The sequence below is a fragment of the Pecten maximus genome, chromosome 1 (genome assembly GCF_902652985.1).
Source record: "Pecten maximus chromosome 1, xPecMax1.1, whole genome shotgun sequence".
Lineage (NCBI taxonomy): Eukaryota > Metazoa > Mollusca > Bivalvia > Pectinida > Pectinidae > Pecten > Pecten maximus.
This window is the reverse complement of record NC_047015.1, coordinates 34287785-34309483: the sequence shown is the minus strand read 5'-3', so window position 1 is coordinate 34309483 and position 21699 is coordinate 34287785. Positions and strand designations below refer to the sequence as shown.

The window sequence follows — 21699 nt, the reverse complement described above, 5'->3', positions numbered from 1 at the left end:
TTCTAAATACATGAATATATATAGGCCTATCCAATTCTTAAATAAATTTAGATATCTGAATTAACAAGAAATTTATTCCTGGGGATCTTTGCGCCCACCATCCTTATTGGTTCTCTATGTAGGGTTATCTCTACTTTTCCCTTCTTTCTTCTTTTCTGAATCAAATAACAGGTTAGGTAAAACCCCTAATGGCTTGCCACATCTTTAGTCTGATTTACGTAAACAAACTGAAAATCAGTTTCATTTTGATGCCATGGAATTGAAATTTAGCATAACACAAGACGGTAGTCAGATTAAAGATAAAAGAGTTAGCAGTAAAAACAGTCAGACAAATAAGTATGGTCTGATCATGTCGAACAACTTTTGCCGGTTAGTTGAACTTCCGACAGTCCGAAAACCGATCGAAGTTCATGATGATCATTAATAATTAATCACCGATCAAAAAGTATCCCTCCCAGGACATACTAAATGCCCTATTACACAACATTGTCTAACATTCACAATACATGTCGGTTACAATCTAATGATGTCAACATGATAGCTAGTGATGACAACACTCACCAATAAGTCGTGATGTTTCCTCAACTTCTCCAACTTAACTTTTCACTGAAGTATAATCAGCTGACTTCCGCCTATCGATCACATGATTCCACATTATTTTGTGGGGGAGAATGGAGGAAAGACTATTTTGAATTACTTTGGCAGTAATTAATTCAGAACATGTAAGGGAGATTTCATTTAAAACAACATTTTTTTTTGCACTTTGATTTTGTAAGTAATTAATGTTAACCATCAGAAATATATTGAAATATTATTAACCATAAACCCCCCGTTTCTTGAAATAGATTAGTCCATTTTTAAGTGGAAATTAGAGTGATCTGCCCTTAGACCACCCTTTCCTGTTTACGTTTCGCCATGTGTTGAACTTTTTAATCATGTTGAGTCTCTGCACCAATAGACTATATATATAAGAAATCAAAGGCTTTATGGTGAATATACGTATATTTGGATGTCATATAACGACTGCTTCGATTTAGAAACGGACTTAGAGAGGTATTGTTTACATGAAAAATATATTAACTTCGCTGTTTAGGTGAATTGAGTTCAAGTTTGGAAAACTGAGAGGATGCAACTGAACACCGACAGCCTGCCATCATCTTCTCAAATCAATTATCAAGTGATATGGTTTTCCAAAACTGTTTGCCTCGTGTTAGGTCTTGTCTTGAGACAATGTAACTGTAGTATAAGTCCATCTTACACCAGTTTTAAAACTACATTTTTCTTTCTTAGTTGTCAAATTTCAAAACAACAAATAGTGAAAGTATCAAATGTTTAGAAGTGAAGTATGTCACATTATATTATGTTATTGTATAGTTAAAAATCTCACACGACTTTAACTGCCTTTTAAAAACATGTGCCAACTTTGAAATAAAATTTACTTAAACTGGACATTAATTAATTAGCCCAAGTTTCCTCTGACCCTGACACCATATGTCTGGTGTTGGGATAGAGCGCACTACTATGTGAAAACGTGGAATTCTAGACATTAATATGTACAGAGCAACCCGCTTATTTGCATAGCCCTTTTTCCATAACAAAATATGCAAATAACCGGAGTATTCGTATAGGCGGAGTTGGGTTTTGGCCCCTCTTATACACTATGTAGATCGTCCGGTAGGTACTCAAAACGGGCGCTATATGATTGTTTACGTTATTTGCATTAAAAACATCTTTAAAAAAACATTATTTAAAATATAAGAGTAAATACGAAATAAATGGGTTGTTATTCTTTGTAAATGTACAAATATTTGCATATACATTTGTACTTCATCGTTTACTACTTGTCACTCCGAGTCTGTGGGTCCGAAATCGGTCATACACGCGTGGGTTGGCACTACGATGTACAATGTGATTGTTTCAATAATCATTCATTATCGTCTTGAGATGTGTTTTGTTCCTGCTATGAGTATATTAGTTGTTTGATCATAGATGATGAACTGCTTAAGCAATAGAATGTCGTAAATGACCGTGAGATGTGCATTGTCGTTTGGGTTTGTTTTGGAAAATGGCGCACACACACAAAGAGTTGTCGTTCCTTACACATATGCCCCCACAATGCAACGCGCCTAGTAAACAATCATGGCGATCGTAACCTGCCTCAGCGAGTGTTCAAGTGCACAGAACACAGGTTTGGATCGATGCTATAATAAATAAACAAATCTCATCAAAAGATCAGACATATCAATATTTTATTCAGTAATTCTTCTTCACAATGCTACTGATATGGTCTGGATAATAACTAAATGTCGATATCGATGCATCGAACATAACCTGTTTTGACGAAGTGGGAACCAATGATTAGATAACGTTGTACATCATGTCGAATCAATATGCAAGTTAAAAACACTTTTCATAAAACTTTTATTACGGGAAAATCACAAAAATACCCTAAAATCAATTAAAATTTTTCGATTTTTTGGAATTTTTATATGCATATTATATGCATATAAGCGGGAGTCGGTATTTTAGTTGATGCAAATACACGGGATTTAAATACAAAGATAAAGAAGAAAAAAATCGGGACCTGAGAATTTTATGCAAATAAGCGGGATATTCAAATAACCGATATGCAAATAAGTGGGCTCCTCTGTACAATTTTTGGTATTAGTGGCAAATTGTTTACCTCCGTTAACCACTCCAGGGTTCCGTAGGTAACTAAACTATCGGGGCTGGAGAAAGACTGGTAGGAACAACCACTTTGATGCATAGTACCGAGGTACATGCTTTTTCTATTTAAATTTGTTTGTTTTGAAGTACCCTATCCATGCATCAATTTCATTTTCAGATGATGGGAGACAAAATTGCAGGTTATGAGTTTTGGAGAACAACATTGAATTCGGCAAAGTATGTTGTGGCCCCAATGGTTGACCAGAGTGAGTTGGCCTGGAGGATGCTGAGTCGTCGCTATGGTGCGCAACTCTGCTACACACCAATGCTGCATGCCTCCGTGTTTAATAGAGACCAGCACTACAGGACTGAGGCCTTGCAATCATGTCCAGAGGACAGACCACTCATTGTTCAGGTACAGTAGTCAGGACTTATGTCAGTTGAGTTGATTCAGTTACAACTGAAAAAACTGAATCCATGTAGATAGACAGACAGGTTTAAGGTAGGATATTGATTATTAATTGTTGCTTTCAAGTGTAATAGCTTGTAAAAGACTGACAGAGTGATTAACTCTCATGCCTACCAAACAAACAAGTTGATACCAGTCCCAAAAGTTGCAGCATGACATTGTCATCAAAATTTCTTCTGCCCAAATAACTCCATTAACATAGATTAACCAGTAGTATAAACTGATCTAGGTTTGAAGCTACTATACAATAACTATCATGTAACATTAAAAGAGTTGTGCCACTGTAAATATTATTGAAAGCATATGGACCCATATAATCTTTAATTTACCAAAATGTCTCTTCACTAGTTTTGTGCAAATGACCCAGAGACCTTCCTGAAGGCTGCCCTGTTGGCAGAGAATCACTGTGATGCCATTGATCTTAACCTAGGATGTCCACAAGTCATTGCTAAACGTGGACACTATGGTGCATTTCTGCAGGATGAATGGGAACTCCTGGAGAAAATGGGTTTGTTTGAGAATTTTATGTTGTATTTCTTTTTTTTCATTAGCTTTCAGTACACCTCATAATAAACCAAAGTGAACCAAGTTCAAGTATGCTTATAATGTCAGCCTGATTGTGATTCACACAATCATGAAAATTATCTGATGTGGAATTAACAAGTGTTATGTAATTTGAAATTGTGAAATGATTACTTTCTACTCAGTAATTAAATGAAATCAAACATTCTTTAAATTTTTTTTTTCTCAAATTTCTGATGTAATTTTTCTCTTCTATCATTTCAGTTAAGCTGTGTCATGAGAGACTAAAAGTGCCCATCACCTGTAAAGTGAGAGTCTTTGAGAGCATAGATAAGACTGTGAAATATGCTCAGATGTTGGAAAAGGCTGGATGCCAGGTAGAAAATGTTTAGAATTAACATATGCAAATAGTTTTCAAGTTTCATATAGTTACCTGGTATCCATTAATCACAAAAAGTGTCATCATATCACTCAGTTACTCAATATATAAATGTATGTATGTTTCCTAGATACTAACCGTCCATGGTAGAACAAAGGAACAGAAAGGTGCAAAGACAGGACTGGCTAACTGGAAATACATCAAAGCTATCAGGTACAACACTGCTTCAGATCATGCTCTTTAAGTCCTTTAATCACTTGAATAAGAGGCAAAAAAGGGAATGGGGTTTATTGGAATTAACATGATAATTTCACACCATGTGACAATTGTTAGAAAGACACAGATACTGGTTTTTACAATCAGATTTGTTGTATATTATCTTATACAAGGACTTGTGTATTTTAAATTCCACACTTCAAACATGAAAATCAAAAAGTTAAATAAACTTGTTTTTAAAAACAAAAATGAACACTGAATGAATACTCCATCAATAGGTAGAGTCACAATTTTATCACTGCTTTTTACATGAACCATCACATACATTGACAATGTAATATAAAATCTGAAATACTAAATGCAATACATTATGTATAAAGAAAATAAATGGTTTAAAATTAATGATTTATCATAATTACAGGGTATGTTTCATAAAGGTTGTTAACACTACCAGTATAAAATGGAGATTTGTACATTTCCAGGGATAATGTGAAGGTTCCTGTGATTAGTAACGGTAACATCCAGTACCTGTCAGATGTAACAAGATGCCTGGAGGAGACAGGAGTGGATGGGGTTATGACAGCAGGTTTGTATGTACTCATTCTAACTAGATGTAGAGCTTTATGCTGTTTTGATTTAAGTTACATGAAAAAATAAGAAGTTTATGTTATAAGACCAGCCCTGGTAAACAGTAAATACCGTTTGTCTTGTTTCAGAGGGTAACCTACACAACCCAGCCCTGTTCCATGGTATAGACCCTCCAATCTGGAAGATGGCAGAGGAGTACCTAGAATTGGTTGACAAGTATCCCTGTCCCTTGTCCTATGTTAGAGGACACTTGTTCAAGCTCTTCCATCATGGGTAATTCCCAATCATTTTTCTACTATAGAAGCACTAAGTCATCTGACCTGCACTGCATCTTTTCCAAATTCCTAATTAAGAGATTTTGACCAAACTTGGTTTGAATGAAACATCTTTTTGGGTAGAGTTTCTGAATTGTTAGTATAATTTGTTGACCCTCCTGTGGCGAAGTGGTGATGCTTTTAGAGTGCCTTCTCTTCTGCAACTGTGGTGGATTTCAAATATATATAGATGGAAACATTCATATGTACAAGTAGAGAGACATTGAACCTAATGAATAGAACTTACTGTATGATTGTATGATTATATTTCAGTCTGGTCATACACTCCGACATCAGAATGATGGTAGGTACCGGGAAGTCACTGGATAGCCTCAAACTCGCCGTCCTCGGGATGAAAGAGAGATGCTTGGTAAGATTGACAATATTTCACTGGGGCCTATTCCAGTAAGAGATGTATCTATAATTCTATGTATGGTGGGTGATGAGAAAATGCAGCATATTATATACTGTATACCTGGTATTTTTCGCCCGGGGTTATTTTCGCCCTTGAGCAGCACAAAAGATATTCGCCCCGTTTTAATTTCGCCCTAAACTACTTTTAAGAAATGTATTTTCCTCGTTCACAATCGGAAAATTCCGTTCGGAATTCTCAATACAATTGCACTCGGAACACTCGGGATTTATCGAATTCAACCATTATCTTTTCTTAGCATATCCCGCTGAGGTGTGAAATGTAATCAGGTGTGAAATATACAACGCTTACCTGTGTTCAGATTTACTTTAGCCTATATTGATTCAAATAGTATTAGGTATGCATGGTCGATTTTAAGCAAACGCGATGAGTGGTAAGTTCACCATGCCGTGACTAATTAGAAGTCTACTGACCAGTGTTTTCTTTTGTTCATTTGTCATCGATTGAAGCCACAAGCGACGGTGAAGTCATAAAATCAGCCTTCACAATGGCAGAGACCTATTTGTGTGTATGATTTTAAAACATGTTTGGATTTTAAAAGTTACTTAGTATTTAAAGCTTTTGTTTAAAATCGAATATACTAAACCTAGTACGCTGTCTTCGCCGATATTTTCGATTTAACTCCACGTGATATCGTAAATTTACAAGGCCAATATTTAGATCTAGATTTTATTTCACATGCACAGATTGGAATAAAACAAATACCTATTTTATAAACTTAGTGTAAATATATAACACGTGTTGCCTGTAACTGTATAGGATATAACACACTTGGAAAGTACGAGGGTATGTTTTGGATCCGACTACAAGTAGCCTATGTACGATAACTTGTAAATCCTGCAATTGAGCTTGAAATTTTCGCCATCATCTTAAATTCGCCCTATCATCAAAGGGCGAAAATGGCGAAAATTAAACGGGGGCGAAAATTACCAGGTATACAGTAGTACTACTTGAATTAAATCACTTCCATGAGTCCTCCCATTATTAAGATATTTTACTGGATTGTCCTGGTCACATTGATATAACATTATAATAGAAGTGAGAAGTAAATCTCCTCATACTATGTAATATATAGACTTCCAGCTGACACACCAAAATAGTTTCTTTGTTTGATGCTTCATACAAAGTAAAACCTCATTATTATGCCCCCATTTGTAAAGCAAAATTTTGGCATTATAAAGAGGTGTGGCAGATTATATGTTGAAGGAGATATTAAGTAAAGGAATTGTAAACAGAAAGGAAGATATATTAGCAGTTTGTAAAATGATAATTGATTGAGTGGAATATCAAGCACCTTCTACAAAACTTTGGTATACTGCCACAATTTGTCCAGCAAAAAATTTCCATTTTAAACGGGTTTGATGTCAGTCAAGGGAGACTTTAAAAGAATAATTCATTAGAACATGTCAGTGAAGTATATACAGATAGATATTTGAAGTCATTGGCTTTCACTGTTGGAGGTTCACCAGATTCCCAAGTGTTCAGGAATTCTTTCGTGGAAAGAAATCAGTTTATCTTAGTATTGATGTGTTGGCACTATCAAGGTTAGAAGACTGAAAGTGCTAATATCTTGTTTGTAACTAAATGCAGACAGTGCATTTTAAACCTTTCACCATTAAATTGACATTGTTTCTACCAACTTTTACTTATTATATAAATAAAATTTTTACTCATCCTACTGTAAAAACTAGAGTAACTTTTATGGCAGAAAAAAGTGACAAAAACAAAATACTGTGCATAGAGGTCAAGTTATGTCCTTAACTTTTCATTGACCTTTGATTTGATTTTCAGAAGGACATGGAGAAGTTCCAGACTTGTCCAGAAATGTTTGAGTCCAAACTTCCTCACCCTTACTGGATATGCCAGCCATATGTAAGACCAAGGTAACATGCCCTAAGTATTTTGTTATACTTGGCTCACCTAGCCCAAAATGCTTTTACTGTGGTGCAGTGTCTGTTGTCTGCTCTCCTTTGTCTTGCATCAACTTTTTACTTTAAACAATTTCTTCTCAAAAACCAACAGGTTTAACAGTCATGATATTTGGCTGGTAGGTTCTGGGGATGGAGCCAAACAAAGTTTGCAAAACGAAAATGACCTCAACTCCTGTTCAAGGTCACAGGAGTCAGTTTATTTTATATGTTCAAACCAATTCTTCTGATTAATTAAAATGCATAAATTAAAGAAATTTGCCATGGTTGACCCATATTCAAGGTCATGGGCTAAAGACTTTCGAGCACAGAAACAAGCTCCTTTGATTAACAGAAGAGGGGTCGGCATAGAAGTGAAGACCAGGTGAGTGATAGAGGCCCATAGGGCTCTGTTGCAAGGGGAAGTAAATCTGTCTTGACTTAAAATGAAGAATGATGTCCATAGAAGCTTCAGTTAATATCAGCTGAAATATTATTGTCACTTAACTAGCCTGTTCTACCAATTCATACCACGATGTCATAAATATTGTGAAACAAGTGTGTAATAACAATATTTAGATGTCATAATTTATTGGTGACGTTACATTTGATAATATAATATGAGGTCACAGGAGTATCTCAGTAGAGAAATACACGCTGAGTAGGACATTTTCCAGTCTGATACTGAAATCTATTTGATAGTTTTTACTTTCTTTCTTAAAGGTATGAGTTATGTGTTAAACAGAACCTTAAAGTGGTGACTACAGTCAAATCTGTGATAGTGGACACCCTTATATAACAGACACCTGTCCAGAACGGACAGTGCCAGGAATCACTAAATGAATATCATGTATATATAGCAGACAGCAAATATTTATTTTTGTCCATAAGTCGTTGAAAATTCCCTGTAACAGACTCATAAAACAAATATCATGCATTATTATTTGTGTTTAAAAAAACAGAGCTTAAATTACTCAATTCCCATGGCAGAAATGCTAACTTGGGAAGCCACTACACCAGTAACTAAATGTCCTGTTATCTGTAACAATGGGCAGGGTCAGGTGGTAATTAAATCATCATTAAGATCAAAGCAATAGTTATGTCTGTTATAATTGTTTTATTTACATAAACAACAGTATGCAAATCTGACAGGATGCAACTGAACTGGCAAGCACATGGCTTTTTTCATTGAAACATTATATGAAAATAAAACCAGTACATAGATTTCAGAAAATATATCTTAAAATTTCAAACTCTTAGGAATTATTACTATTAGAGAAAAATGCACTTATTTATTTTTAAATATTGGTGTGTTCTCTTGGTACATATTGAACATTTTAATAAGAATTATCTTTACCTTTTTTTACTATGTTTAGTATTTTTCAAAATTTTATCCTGCTATAGTTATAAGGTATGACAGACATTACTGTATAGGTTTTGTTGCCAGAACACCTTGTGCACAAAAGTTTAACAAGTTGAATTTACTATGCATATGCATGCAAAATTAATTCTGTCTTTGTAAAAAAAAATATTTTTTTTTAAATACAGTGTCAGTACTATAAAACTGTGTAGACTTACTGAACTTGACTTGTTTTGTTTCTACATTAAGTCCAGAGGAGGCAGAGGAGAATCAGAAGAAGAGAGAGGCCACAAAGCGTCCTCTGGACCTTCAGAATATTCCCTCAGACATGGTTGGGATGTCAAAAAACAAAATCAAGAAAAGAATAAAGAATCCACACAAATGTTTTGATGGATCAAAGAAATCACACTATGAAAAATGTGACAGCTGTCTAAATCCCAGGGTAAGATTTCTGTACAGTCACAAAATATTAGTTCAAGGTTAATCACACTTTATATAAAACAATACACAAATGTATCAAAAATGAGTATCATCTTTGTGCCGTAATGTGCAGTGTTGACTCTAAATCGGTGTGCAGCTTATCAGTGACAATGTGAGCGGATCCGACTAATATGGGATAGAGTTAATTTCCTATTTCACATACACAATTGGATAGGATTGAATGTAATATACTATAAATTAATATATAATTTAACTTATAATGTTCAATTCTTTATTTTTGTAACAATTTGTTTTCTTCAGGGTAAGAAATGTGCATTTGGACTTTGTAAGAAATGTTGCAAAAATAAGACTAAGGTGGAGACATTGGACTGTGTTGGTAAGTAAACTGGAATCTGTATAAAAGTTCAGGTAGGTAATGAATCTATTGCTGTATATGGAAGGAGCAGATTTAGCATTATCAAATTTCTTGCACCTGAAGGGACCAAGTACCTGAAAGTAGCTCATTCTGTTAAAAAAACCCAACAATGAACCTTTGTGATCCAAACCTGGGTCAGTTTTCATTCTCAGGAAGCAGAGTTCTCCTGTCGAGCTTTAGATGTGTCCTTGGACAAGACTCTTTACACCAAATGCTCTGAATATGTGAGAGGTCTCCCGTTTGTTATTTAATGAGGTAGCCACCAGTAACTACCAGGAGATCCTGCCTTGATATGACCTAGTCTGTTGGCCTGTTGACAGGGCAATGAAACCAAATAAACTGTCCCCAAAAATATGATATAAATATGATTTCTTATGCAACTTATTCTACAGGAAGTTGTTACTACCTGTATTTACCTTATATAGCACAGATCATAGTATTTACCTATATCTATATCTATTTTGTTACAGGACATGGTATTTTCCTGAAAAGTAAAATTGAGATAAAGGAGCAGTGTGATACCAAGAGAAAGGAGCTGGATCTCCTGGAACACAGGCTGACGGCTGGGTCAACTTCTAATGAAGGTCATCAGAATGCTCAAAGTCATTTTGAAGGTCATGAGAACAAGACTGGTGATAGTGACAATTTTGCCTCAGAGGATACAGAAAAGGAAACAGCCAGTGCATGTAGTAGCAAGGAAACAGCAGAGTGTTCTACTGCCATTACTTAGAATTGTGAGGAGTTGTAAACTGTGGTCTGTGTGTTCAGTATCTTGTGTTATACTCATGGCTGTTATTTGGACCAGCAAGGAACCAGTTTTCCTGTTTGAGTAACAAATATATTAGGTCAAAGTTTTGTCAAAACATCAAATGTTTTACACATCAGGCACAAAATGATAAACAGGAAGGTTGAAAGTTGATATGTTTGTTAAGCACACCAAAGATTCTTCAGTAGATCTAAAGTTAAAATCTCCTCCACCTCATTAATCAACACATAAACTAGTGTACCATTTAGGAGACTACTTCATATACATGGACAATTTGCTGTGAAAATAACAGTACTGTTGACATTATGCTTTCTGCAGCTTGCAATTGAGCTTGTGCTCCTAAGGACAAATATCAACACACTGCTTACTATACAGTTCCTCGATATAATGCCACTTTTGTATTCAAATTAGGTGATGTAATAGGTTTAACAATACCATGGGACATGATCTATTCATACCTTAGCACTATTGTCATTATGAATGGCAGCAATGACACTAAATTTTAGATTCCTGTTAATGTGCTAATTACTGCATCTATAAAAATGATTTCAGTTACACAAGTGGTTTACAAAAATTCAGATTTGTATCCTTGGACAGTTTCATGCATTTGATGTAAATGATCATTTATTGTGACCTTTTGCTGGTGAAGATATGTACATTTTAGTATTTTTTTGCTCACATTTGTCGGACCAAGGTGAGCTTATGCCATACTGTGGCATCCCTCGTCTGTCGTCCATCCGTCAATAATTTACTTCTCCTCATAATCACTGATCAGAATTTGACCAAATTTGATCAGAAGCATTCTTATGGGGTGTGGACTAAAAAATACACAAATGATGGGGCTGACCTTCCGGGGGCCTGAGGGGTAGGGCAAAAAGAGGTCAATTTGGCAAAATTGATATATAAACGACTTCTCTGAAACAGAGCTGTGGATATCGCTCATATTTGCCTGGTAGCATCACTATGGGGTTTGGGATTTAAAGCTTTAAAACCAATGTAATGCTTTTTAGGTCACCTGAGACGAAGTCTCAGTTGACCTATTGCAATCGCCTTTTGTCCGGCGTCGTGCGTCGTGCGTCGTAAACAATTTACATTTTCAACTTCTTCTTAAAAACTGCTGAACTAAATTCAATGAAATTTTACAGGAAGCTTCCATGGCTGAGGGTGAACCAAAATTGTGAATTATATGGTCCCCACCCCCCAGGGGCCTGAGGGGCGGGGCCAAAAAGGGTCAAATTGACTAAAACTTCAAAAATCTTCTTCTCTACTCTCAGATAAGGTGGAATCAAACACTCTTCATAGATGAAAGGGTCTTAAGGTGCTTTAACAAAATTGTGAATTTCATGACCCTGGGGTCTCATGTTTGCCCCTGGGGAGGGGGTAAACTTTACTATAGTTTATATAGGGAAATCACATTTTTGACTATTATTTGTTGGATTTGTATTGGAATTCATTCTAACTTGTATCAAATTATCAGCATGGGATGACAGTTTGATGGTATGTACATGTTGGCCCTAGTTGACCCCCAGGGGCTGGTGGGCGGGGCCAAAAAGGGTCAAATTGACAAAAATTTCAAAAATCTTCTTCTCTACTCTCAGATATGGTAGAATCAAATACTCTTCATAGATGGAAGGGTCTTAAGGTGCTTTACCAAAATTGTGAATTTCATGACCCTGGAGTCTCATGTTTGCCCCTGGGGAGGGAGTAAACTTTACTATAGTTTATATAGGGAAATCACATTTTTAGGTCACCTGAGACGAAGTCTCAAGTGACCTATTCTAATCGCCTTTTGTCCGTCGGCGTCCGTCGTGCGTCGTCCGTCGTGCGTCCGTAAACTTTTTACATTTTCGACTTCTTCTCCAAAACCACTTAACAAAATTCAATGAAATTTGGCAGAAAGTTTCTATGGCTGAAGGTCAACCAAAATTGTGAATTATATGGTCCCCAGCCCCCAGGGGCCTGAGGGGTGGGGCCAAAAAGGGTCAAATTGACTAAAACTTCAAAAATCTTCTTCTCTACTCTCAGATATGGTAGAATCAAATACTCTTCATAGATGGAAGGGTCTTAAGGTGCTTTATCAAAATTGTGAATTTCATGACCCTGGGGTCTCGCGTTTGCCCCTGGGGAGGGGGTAAACTTTACTATAGTTTATATAGGGAAATCACAATTTTGACTATTATTTGTTGGATTTCTATTGGAATTCATTCTAACTTGTATCAAATTATCAGCATGGGATTACAGTTTGATGTTATGTACATGTTGGCCCTGGTTGACCCCCAGGGGCTGGTGGGCGGGGCCAAAAAGGGTCAAATTGACTGAAATTTCAAAAATCTTTCTCTATACTCTCAGATATGTTAGAATCAAATACTCTGCATAGATGAAGGGGTCTTATGGTGCTTTACCAAAATTGTGAATTTCATGACCCTGGGGTCTCGCGTTTGCCCCTGGGGAGGGGGTAAACTTTACTATAGTTTATATAGGGAAATCACATTTTTGACTATTATTTGTTGGATTTGTATTGGAATTCATTCTAACTTGGTTCAAATTATCATCATTGGATTACAGTTTGATGTTATGTACATGTTGGCCCTAGTTGACCCCCAGGGGCTGGTGGGCGGGGCCAAAAAGGGTCAAATTGACTGAAATTTCAAAAATCTTCTTATCTACTATATGTTAGAATCAAATACTCTTCATAGACTGACCCCATTAGGACTGATGGGTGGGGCCAAAAAGGGTCAATTTAGTTGGCCGAAATATTTCAAATCTCAGGTGTCCGTTAAGGCCCTTTGGGCCTCTTGTATTTGTTGGATTTGTATTGGAATTCATTCTAACTTGGTTCAAATTATCAGCATGGGATTACAGTTTGATGTTATGTACATTTTGTCCCTGGTTGAACCCCAGGGGCTGGTGGGCGGGGCCAAAAAGGGTCAAATTGACTGAAAAAAAATCTTCTTCTCTACTCCCATATTTGGTAGAATCAAAAACTCTCCATAGGTGGAAGGGTCTTATGGTGCTTTACCAAAATTGTGAATTTAGTGACACTGGGATTTCGCGTTTTGCCCATGGGGAGGGGGTAAACATTACTATAGTTTATATAGGGAAATCACTTTTTTGGCTATTATTTATTGGATTTGTATTGGAATTTATTCAAACCTGGTTGACATTATAAGCGTTGGATAACAGTTTGATAGTTCACATATGTTGGCCCTGACTGACCCCCAGGGGCTGATGGCCGGGGCTAAAAAGGGTCAAATTGACTGAACCTTCAAAAATCTTCTTCTCTACTCTCATGTTTGGTAGAACCAAAACTCTCCATAGATGGAAGGTTCTTATGGTGGTTTACCAAAATTGTGAATTTAATGACACTGGGGTCTCGCGTTTTGCCCCTGGGGAGGGGGTAAACTTTACTAGTTTATATAGGGAAATCACATTTTTGGCTATTATTTATTGGATTTGTATTAGAAGGAATGGTTTTATGGTGTTTTACATAAATTGTGAATTTCATTACACTGGGGTTTCACATTTGCCCCTTGGAAGAGGGTAAACTTTGCAATAGTTTATATAGGGAATTCATATTTTTGATAATCATTTGTTTTATTTCTATTGGAATTCATTTTAACTTTCTTAAAATTATCAGCAAAGGATGACAGCTTAGTATGCACATGTTGGCCACGACTGACACCATTAGGACTGATGGGTGGGGCCAAAAAGGGTCAATTAAATAAACTGAAATATTTCAAATCTCAGGTGATCGTTAAGGCCCTTTGGGCCTCTTGTTGACTATTATTTGTTGGATTTGTATTGGAATTCATTCTAGCTTGTATCAAATTATCAGCATGGGATGACACTTTGATGGTATGTACATGTTGGCCCTAGTTGACCCCCAGGGGCTGGTGGGCGGGGCCAAAAAGGGTAAAATTTACAAAAATTTCAAAAATCTTCTTCTCTACTCTTAGATATGGTAGAATCAAATACTCTTCATAAATGGAAGATCAGGATCTTAAGGTGCTTTACCAAAATTGTGAATTTCATGACCCTGGGGCCTCACGTTTGCCCCTGGGGAGGGGGTAAACTTTACTATAGTTTATATAGGGAAATCACATTTTTGACTTTTATTTGTTGAATTTTTATTGGAATTCATTCTAACTTCGTTAACATTATCAGCTTGGGATGACAGTTTGATGGTATGTACATGTTGGCCCTGACTGACCCCCAGGGGCTGATGGGCGGGGCCAAAAAGGGTCAAATTAACAGAAATTTTAAAAATCTTCTTATAGCCCAAATAAGGTAGAATTAAATACTCTTCACAGATCGAAGGGTCTTAAGGTGCTTTACCATAATTGTGAATTTCCTAGCCCTGGGGTCTTGCGTTTGCCCCATGGGAGGGGATAAACTTTACTATAGTTATAGGGAAATCACATTTTTGACTATCATTTGTTTTATTTGTTTTGAAATTCATTCTTTCATTCAAATTTACTGAAATATTTCAAAAATCAGGTGACCGTTAAGGCCCATGGGCCTCTTGTTTATATACCGATTAAATCAATTTTAGATCCTTAACTGGGAAAGTGGTTATTATATCATTCAAATAGAACTTTTTGTCATATTTGGTGAAATATCCAGGTGAGCGATACAGGCCCTCTGGGCCTCTTGTTTTATCTAATCTCAAAGCTTAGGTTACTGTGATGAGTTCTTTTAAATAAATTCTATATTAGTTTTTCTGTTGTTTGTCTTATATTTCTAAAGTTTGTGTTGGCTGTACGAATACTTATTATTAACTGCTTGGTCTCCTGGCATCCTCTGAACATGCCTGGTTACTTCTGCCCTTCTATACTCATTTGCACCTTCGACATCAGGTGGTTACCAACTACCTTAAGAGGTTTCAACCCTGAACCATAACATCCTCCAGTTGGTGGATCAGTAGTGGTGGTCAAACCACTAATGATGGTTTGTGGCTTCAAGCATTTGTCCTTGTACAAGGCCATATCCAGCAGTTTATGTAATGCCTTTGATTTAGCCCTCCCCAACATTCCTAGATGTTGCAAAAGCTTGCTCACTGAATGAGCTGGGGAAACTCTGCAGTTGATTGAGATTGGAAGAAAACCATCCACTCCATCTCTATCTTTTGTCCCTGCCATCAGTCATAAGGTGCACAATGAGAGTTTTGGACAGTGTTGGTTTAATAAGGGTCATGTCTCGACGAAGCGATGTGCCCACAATGCATGTGAATGCAAGCCTCCCATAAAAGTCAACTTGCAGCTCCCATTCCCCGTTTCTTACCATCAACAATGATCTGGTTGATCTGCTTCCCTCTGCTGTCTAGCCTTGTTTCACAAACTGCTTCTCCTTTCCTGCTTTTTCCTTTGGACTTTTCTTCCTTCTTTCTTCTCTACCACTTCTGCCAATTCAGACAGGACTTTCTCGTGATGCATTTACACTGTATAATGCTACCTGACATCCTGGCAGTATGCCAGATATTTCCCCTCGTTTTCTACACAGCTGGCAACTGGGGCCTCTGTTAGTCTCCATTTGTGAAGGTTCGAAGGAGACAGCAGTGTGTCGTTAACTGCTCTCAGCAGAAATACAATTCAGTATTGGTCCTTTCTCCATAATTTTGACCAAGACATCTTCTATTCCGGTAGTTCCTACTTAAACTATATTCCCTTCTGCCCAGTTCCACAGTCTTTACTCTCAGATAGTCTTCTACCTGCCATATTTCACTCTCGAACATCACTTGTATCCTTGTTGTGGTTGCTTTCTTCCACTGCTGAAAGCGTGCCGTGCCTAACCCTTGCCTTCTAGAACAGATGATTAAACTACATCCCGTAGTTGCTTCATGCTTTCAGCTTACTCCATTCATGTTGTTGCCGAATAAGTCCGTCCTGTTCTTGTGTGAATGCCTGCCTCACTGACTTTAGTGGCTGTTGAATCCCTCTAAATGCATGGTAAGCCAGCATCGCTACCATGAACTCCTCAAATTCTAATTTGTAGTTGGAGTTGGGATGATTTTACCGTAAAGTTAAATTGTATTAAAACCTGGTGGGATATCGAGTCATCTTAATTAACTGCTCACTGATCTCTAATCTTTGACACTTGTCGGAGGAACCTCGTACATCAGCAACGGCCACATCAGTATCGGCAGGATCCCATGTTGTAAATCCAGGCCTTGTACGTCCCTGGTGGACTGCTTTCATTCATTTGTTTCATCCATGATTTGGCTTAGGACGAGTATTTTTTATCAAGATGTCGAAGAGGTATTCGTCGAACCACTTTATTATGTTTAACCGATGTTGTCTCCTAATCCTGCACCCTAAACTTTGCTTGACCTATACGACATTTCTACAGGCTTCTCTACTCCTGTTGTTGGAACTTTATGCTAGCCGATGACGCACCCTCTTCCACTGCTTTAAACACCGATCTTGATTGTATATAGGGTGTTATTGTTGAAATCATCCATGAACCCTCTCAGCGGTGGTTGGTAAATGCCGGAGTGCATTCATGTTTCTCTTGTTTCCCTTTCTGCTGCCTAGGGTCGCACTTATCATAATTCTCTCGTCACATCATCCACAGTTCCGAAAGTGTATGTCTCAGAAGTAACCATTGACGATTTGCTTAATCTTCTCATGGATGTGGTACAGCTGCATATCTGCCTCTTTTAAGTCTGTCTGACTGCTACATTTGCATTGGCAAGGTTTAACCACGCCACTGATAGTTATTTGGCCTATTTTCGTTTCTCTTATCAGATTGAGGACATCGAAATGTGAGAATCTTGGAATTTCTGTTTTCTGAAGTACTTATGTAGTTGTTTTCTACCATTTACGTTGACAGACGCTTCACCTGTGATATTGTCTTCAACTAATTGATGGCATTTGCATCCTTTTCCTTCAGTAGGAAACGGCCTCCGACCTGTCTCCTACTATCGGGCATAGCCTCTTTCTTCCAAATCACTTTTAATAGCTGACGCAGGTTTCGCATAAACCTCAGACACTTTATAAAGAATACCATTCGACTCTGATCTTGCTTTCTTGAACTCCTCGATGTTAGTTGGTTCTATCCACTTCAGCGGTTCTTCATGACGTAGATCAGAATGTGTTTTCTTTTCCACAGATTCCTCTCCACTTCCTCTTTGAACTTTCGTAGCTTCTTTGTGGATTTGAAAGTGTCTTTAACAACCTTTCTCGTGTTCTTTTCCCACCTTGCCTTTGTCTTCCTAAGTCTCTCAACCCTCCGTGGCTTTGATAGCTCTGATCTTATATCATCTGTCAGCACCGATAGTCCTAACTTCTCGTTCTTCTAAATTGTCTATTCAATTGTTTCAACTCTTCACGACATTGCCGAAATATGTTTTCTTGTATGCTCCTCATCCGGTCTTGTCCAGAACTCCAAATTGTCCTTTTCCCATGTTGTAGAAAATGTATGACATTGACTCTAAAATCATCGTTTGAATGGTATTCGCATCATCAAATTGTTCAATATTGTTCCATCCTTTGGTCATGAAATTCTCTCTAGGTTTGCTGGGTTAATTTTCCCAGAGACCAGATACCTCGGCCAATTCAGCAACAATGTCCAAGGATGACTCGGACACAGAGAGGCTCCTAGCGTTGTGGTTTGTCTCCTGATTCCTCCTATGTCTCAATAGTTGATGCCTGCGCTGCACCAGAGTTATCTCAGCCCTCATCGCGATCTTGACTGATTATGTCCCATAAACATATTGTAACAGGAAATGGAAAATGCAACAACCAGACTGAGATTCCAACCAAGAGCACATGAACGAACACTAACCAGTTGAACTATTTCCACATTAAATGAGGCCTCGTATATATTAGCTTGTGCACCAGATGACACAGGAGAGTTCTTTCAGGATCTTAAAACAGCATTTTCTCTCATAACACATGTACATGTACATAATGCAGCATTGCAAATATTGCTATACTTTTTAAGTTGCATAGAGTACAGATATTGGAGAGATATAGAAACCTAATGAAACTGACTTGTAACAACTGAAATATAATGAATTATTTTAAAATTTAGTTGAAAATATATATCAGATTTTATTAGTTGATCTGATGTTAATGGTACATGTTGTACATGGTTATCTAGTATTGTCTCAGGCTATATGACAGCCGTCTTCCGTATTATCATGTATCAATCAATCATATATACTCATACCTAGGACTTAGGACTATAAAAGATTAGATGTTACTATATTATAGAATCGGTTTCCAGGGAGCCATTACTGGACACTAAGTCCTGGGCTGGGCTCTTGCCCGGACAGGCATGTACCGATACATGTACAGATGTATACCTACATATATATATGCTATATGTATGTAAGATGCACACGTATAACTTAATAAAAATACCATCAACATATAAGAAGAGACATTACATTATACAACGCGTCCGTATCCGTTATAAAAAAGGATCATTTTCTATTTATTTTTTTAATTATTTATCAATTTATTCATTTTGTAATAACTGCTTCGTTTCCTTATACTTTCTTAAATATTTCCTCACGTTTTGGTCTAGAGACACCTAAGCAAGAAGTTTTTGTCATTCTCTGTTTGATGTTTAGTTTATAAGTGATTAGTACCTTGGATATAATGCATGTATCATATGATTAAGGATCATTCAGAACTAAGGAAATATCTTTTTGACATATATTAAACAATGCATGCACAACAAATACAATAATATAAATTACATGCATATTAAACAGGTAGTTGAAAAGCAATAATCCTAAAACAGATTCAGAAGATTATAATACAGAATTCACAACAAATTGACGAGCTGTATCCATCTTAATGACCAGATCCGAATCTGCAGTTGTCTGGAATTAGAGCCACTGGTTATAATAAGGATTAGTTAAGATATTCCTGATCCTTTGTGATTGATGCGACTATTCCATATGTCTCTCAATCTAATCAAAACTAGAACTGTCGCCAGGATGGCTGACTAATACCCTCGCAATCTGCACGAGTCAATGGTGAATTGGAACGGTTGGAACTGAAAAATAAAGGCTAACTAAGATAACCCAGTAATATAGTGACTAGTTGCCATAGCAACCATAATTTTGAGAAAAAGAAAGTGGCATGCACATCTACACATGGTCCTCTATATTTGTGTGAAGTTTCATTGAAATCGGCCCTTCGGTTTAGGAGGAGTTTTCCGGACAAACTTAGTTATGGTTCTTATCAGAAAACCTGTTTATAGTGACCAGTTGCCATAGCAACCATAATTTTGAGAAAAAGAAAGTGGCATGCACATCTACACATGATCATTAATATTTTTGTGAAGTTTCATTGGAATCGGCCCATCCTTTTAGGAGGAGTTGTCCGGACAAAATATGTCTACAGACAGACGGACGGACGGACGGACGGACAACCTGATTCCAGTATACCCCCCTAACTTCGTTGCGGGGGTATAATTAAGACGTATCTAGATCCACAGGTTTAGCGGTGTAGTTTACAAAATATAGATCGTGAACCAGAAACTCGGCAAATATGAAGTTCAAGTAAGAATTCAATCATAATGATGTGTAAAAATATCACTGTCGCACAGAAATGGTTTCAAACCCAAAATTTCTTTCTTCACTGCATGTCTACCTCCAACGGTCTTCTTAACATTCAGAGAAATCCACCACAGAGAATTCTGGACAGACTGACGGACCATTCGGTCGAGAAGTAAAACGGGAGCAAGATTATAATTTGGCCATGCCAGATGAATTAATTGTTTTGCTGTTAAAGATTCTGGTCCTTTCTTTATAGTCTGTGCCCCGAAATGATTTGGGTGTTTTCTGTTAACATTGTGTATATAGATACCTGTTTAACCATATAGTTAACATAAACCATATACATGTACCTGGTCGGAAAAGAGAATCTTGGATATACCCCATGTCTGATTTTCTTTCCTGGTCAGGTGGACTTCTTGACTCTTGTTCTGTAAGAATTTGACTCACTTGACGTATTCCTTTTAACTTTCTGTAGGGCATAGGGTTGCAACCACACCCGCCCATCCAGCGAACTCATTTTTGGGCATTCCTCTTCACTTTGACGACGTCATTCCAGCTATTCAGCATACAATGTAATTGCTATTCTCATAGTTAAACGTGCAAAATAATTCAGGTACTGAGGGACGTGATTTTGCATAGATACATGAAGTGGGTGTTTTTGAGAAATATATATTTGTAGCGGGACTGGACTGGGTCGATCATCGGTGACCAGGTAGCTCAAATGGTAGAGCATCCGGCTAGTGTTCGGAGGTCCCGGGTTCGAACCCCGGTCTGGCCGCTACATTTTCTCCTCTCCTGTTACAAAATTGGCGCCCAACTAAAATACCCACGGTGGTGGTATTAGGGTCTCGTGTGTCTTCGAGGGCGAAGACTTGGAAAAAAGGAGGGAGGTGTGTAGCGGGACTGGACTGGGTCGATCATCGGTGACCAGGTAGCTCAAATGGTAGAGCATCCGGCTAGTGTTCGGAGGTCCCGGGTTCGAACCCCGGTCTGGCCGCTACATTTTCTCCTCTCCTGTTACAAAATTGGCGCCCAACTAAAATACCCACGGTGGTGGTATTAGGGTCTCGTGTGTCTTCGAGGGCGAAGACTTGGAAAAAAGGAGGGAGGTGTGTAGCGGGACTGGACTGGGTCGATCATCGGTGACCAGGTAGCTCAAATGGTAGAGCATCCGGCTAGTGTTCGGAGGTCCCGGGTTCGAACCCCGGTCAGGCCGCTACATTTTCTCCTCTCCTGTTACATATATAGCGATTAAAAGAAATATTATTTTAAAAATCCAAGATGGCCGACGGACATCCGACTATTATACCTCCCAAATGAGTCCCTAGTGGAAACTGACAACGACCCATCAAATACTACACATGTATGAGAAAAATATTTGAACAGTGTATGGTACCATATCTGGAGGGGTGCATGCATTGAGGTTTTTAAATTTCAAATTAAGTATTGCCTATTTAGACAAACTTTTACCACAGACAGATATATGTCTCTGCTTTTACATATAAATATTGATATGTAAAGATACAATGTACACTAAGAACAACCCGTACCATAAATGAAACTTATTGCGAATGTGCATGTACTGAAATTGTTCGACCGATATGGGCCCATTGGGCCTCTTGTTTACCGCTCCCATGCATATACGACATTGGGCCAATTTACGGTAATTGTTTTCGGAACTTTCCTGGATTTACCGTGACAAAGATAGTAC

The 21699-nt window shown here is 37.6% G+C and overlaps 2 protein-coding genes across 21 annotated transcripts in view; one reads left to right on the top strand and one right to left on the bottom strand.

The window, feature by feature from the left end:
• The window catches only part of LOC117331362 (V-type proton ATPase 116 kDa subunit a-like), a 66735-nt gene extending 66072 nt beyond the window's left edge, over positions 1-663 (bottom strand). For 15 of the 19 annotated variants that reach the window (XM_033890082.1, XM_033890142.1, XM_033890089.1 and 12 more), the window contains exon 1: positions 562-662. The gene's annotated coding sequence lies outside the window, so the exon portion shown is untranslated. Of the gene's footprint in view, positions 1-561 lie in introns of all 19 variants that reach the window. The other 4 variants (XM_033890053.1, XM_033890111.1, XM_033890062.1 and 1 more) reach the window with 1 other exon arrangement.
• A 217-nt stretch (positions 664-880) lies between these two features.
• LOC117331470 (tRNA-dihydrouridine(16/17) synthase [NAD(P)(+)]-like) lies at positions 881-11483 on the top strand. Of its 2 annotated transcripts, none has more exons than XM_033890200.1 (12): positions 881-989; positions 2846-3082; positions 3485-3644; positions 3923-4035; positions 4168-4250; positions 4736-4839; positions 4970-5114; positions 5429-5525; positions 7380-7471; positions 9105-9297; positions 9597-9672; positions 10182-11483. In XM_033890200.1, exons 1-12 carry the CDS (start codon positions 987-989, stop codon positions 10439-10441), a joined length of 1563 nt encoding a protein of 520 aa, XP_033746091.1. In that variant the 5' UTR covers positions 881-986; the 3' UTR covers positions 10442-11483. The 2 variants fall into 2 exon arrangements, with proteins under 2 accessions (XP_033746091.1, XP_033746099.1); XM_033890208.1 differs by having other exon boundaries at positions 891-1053.
• Positions 11484-21699: the final 10216 nt, after the last annotated feature.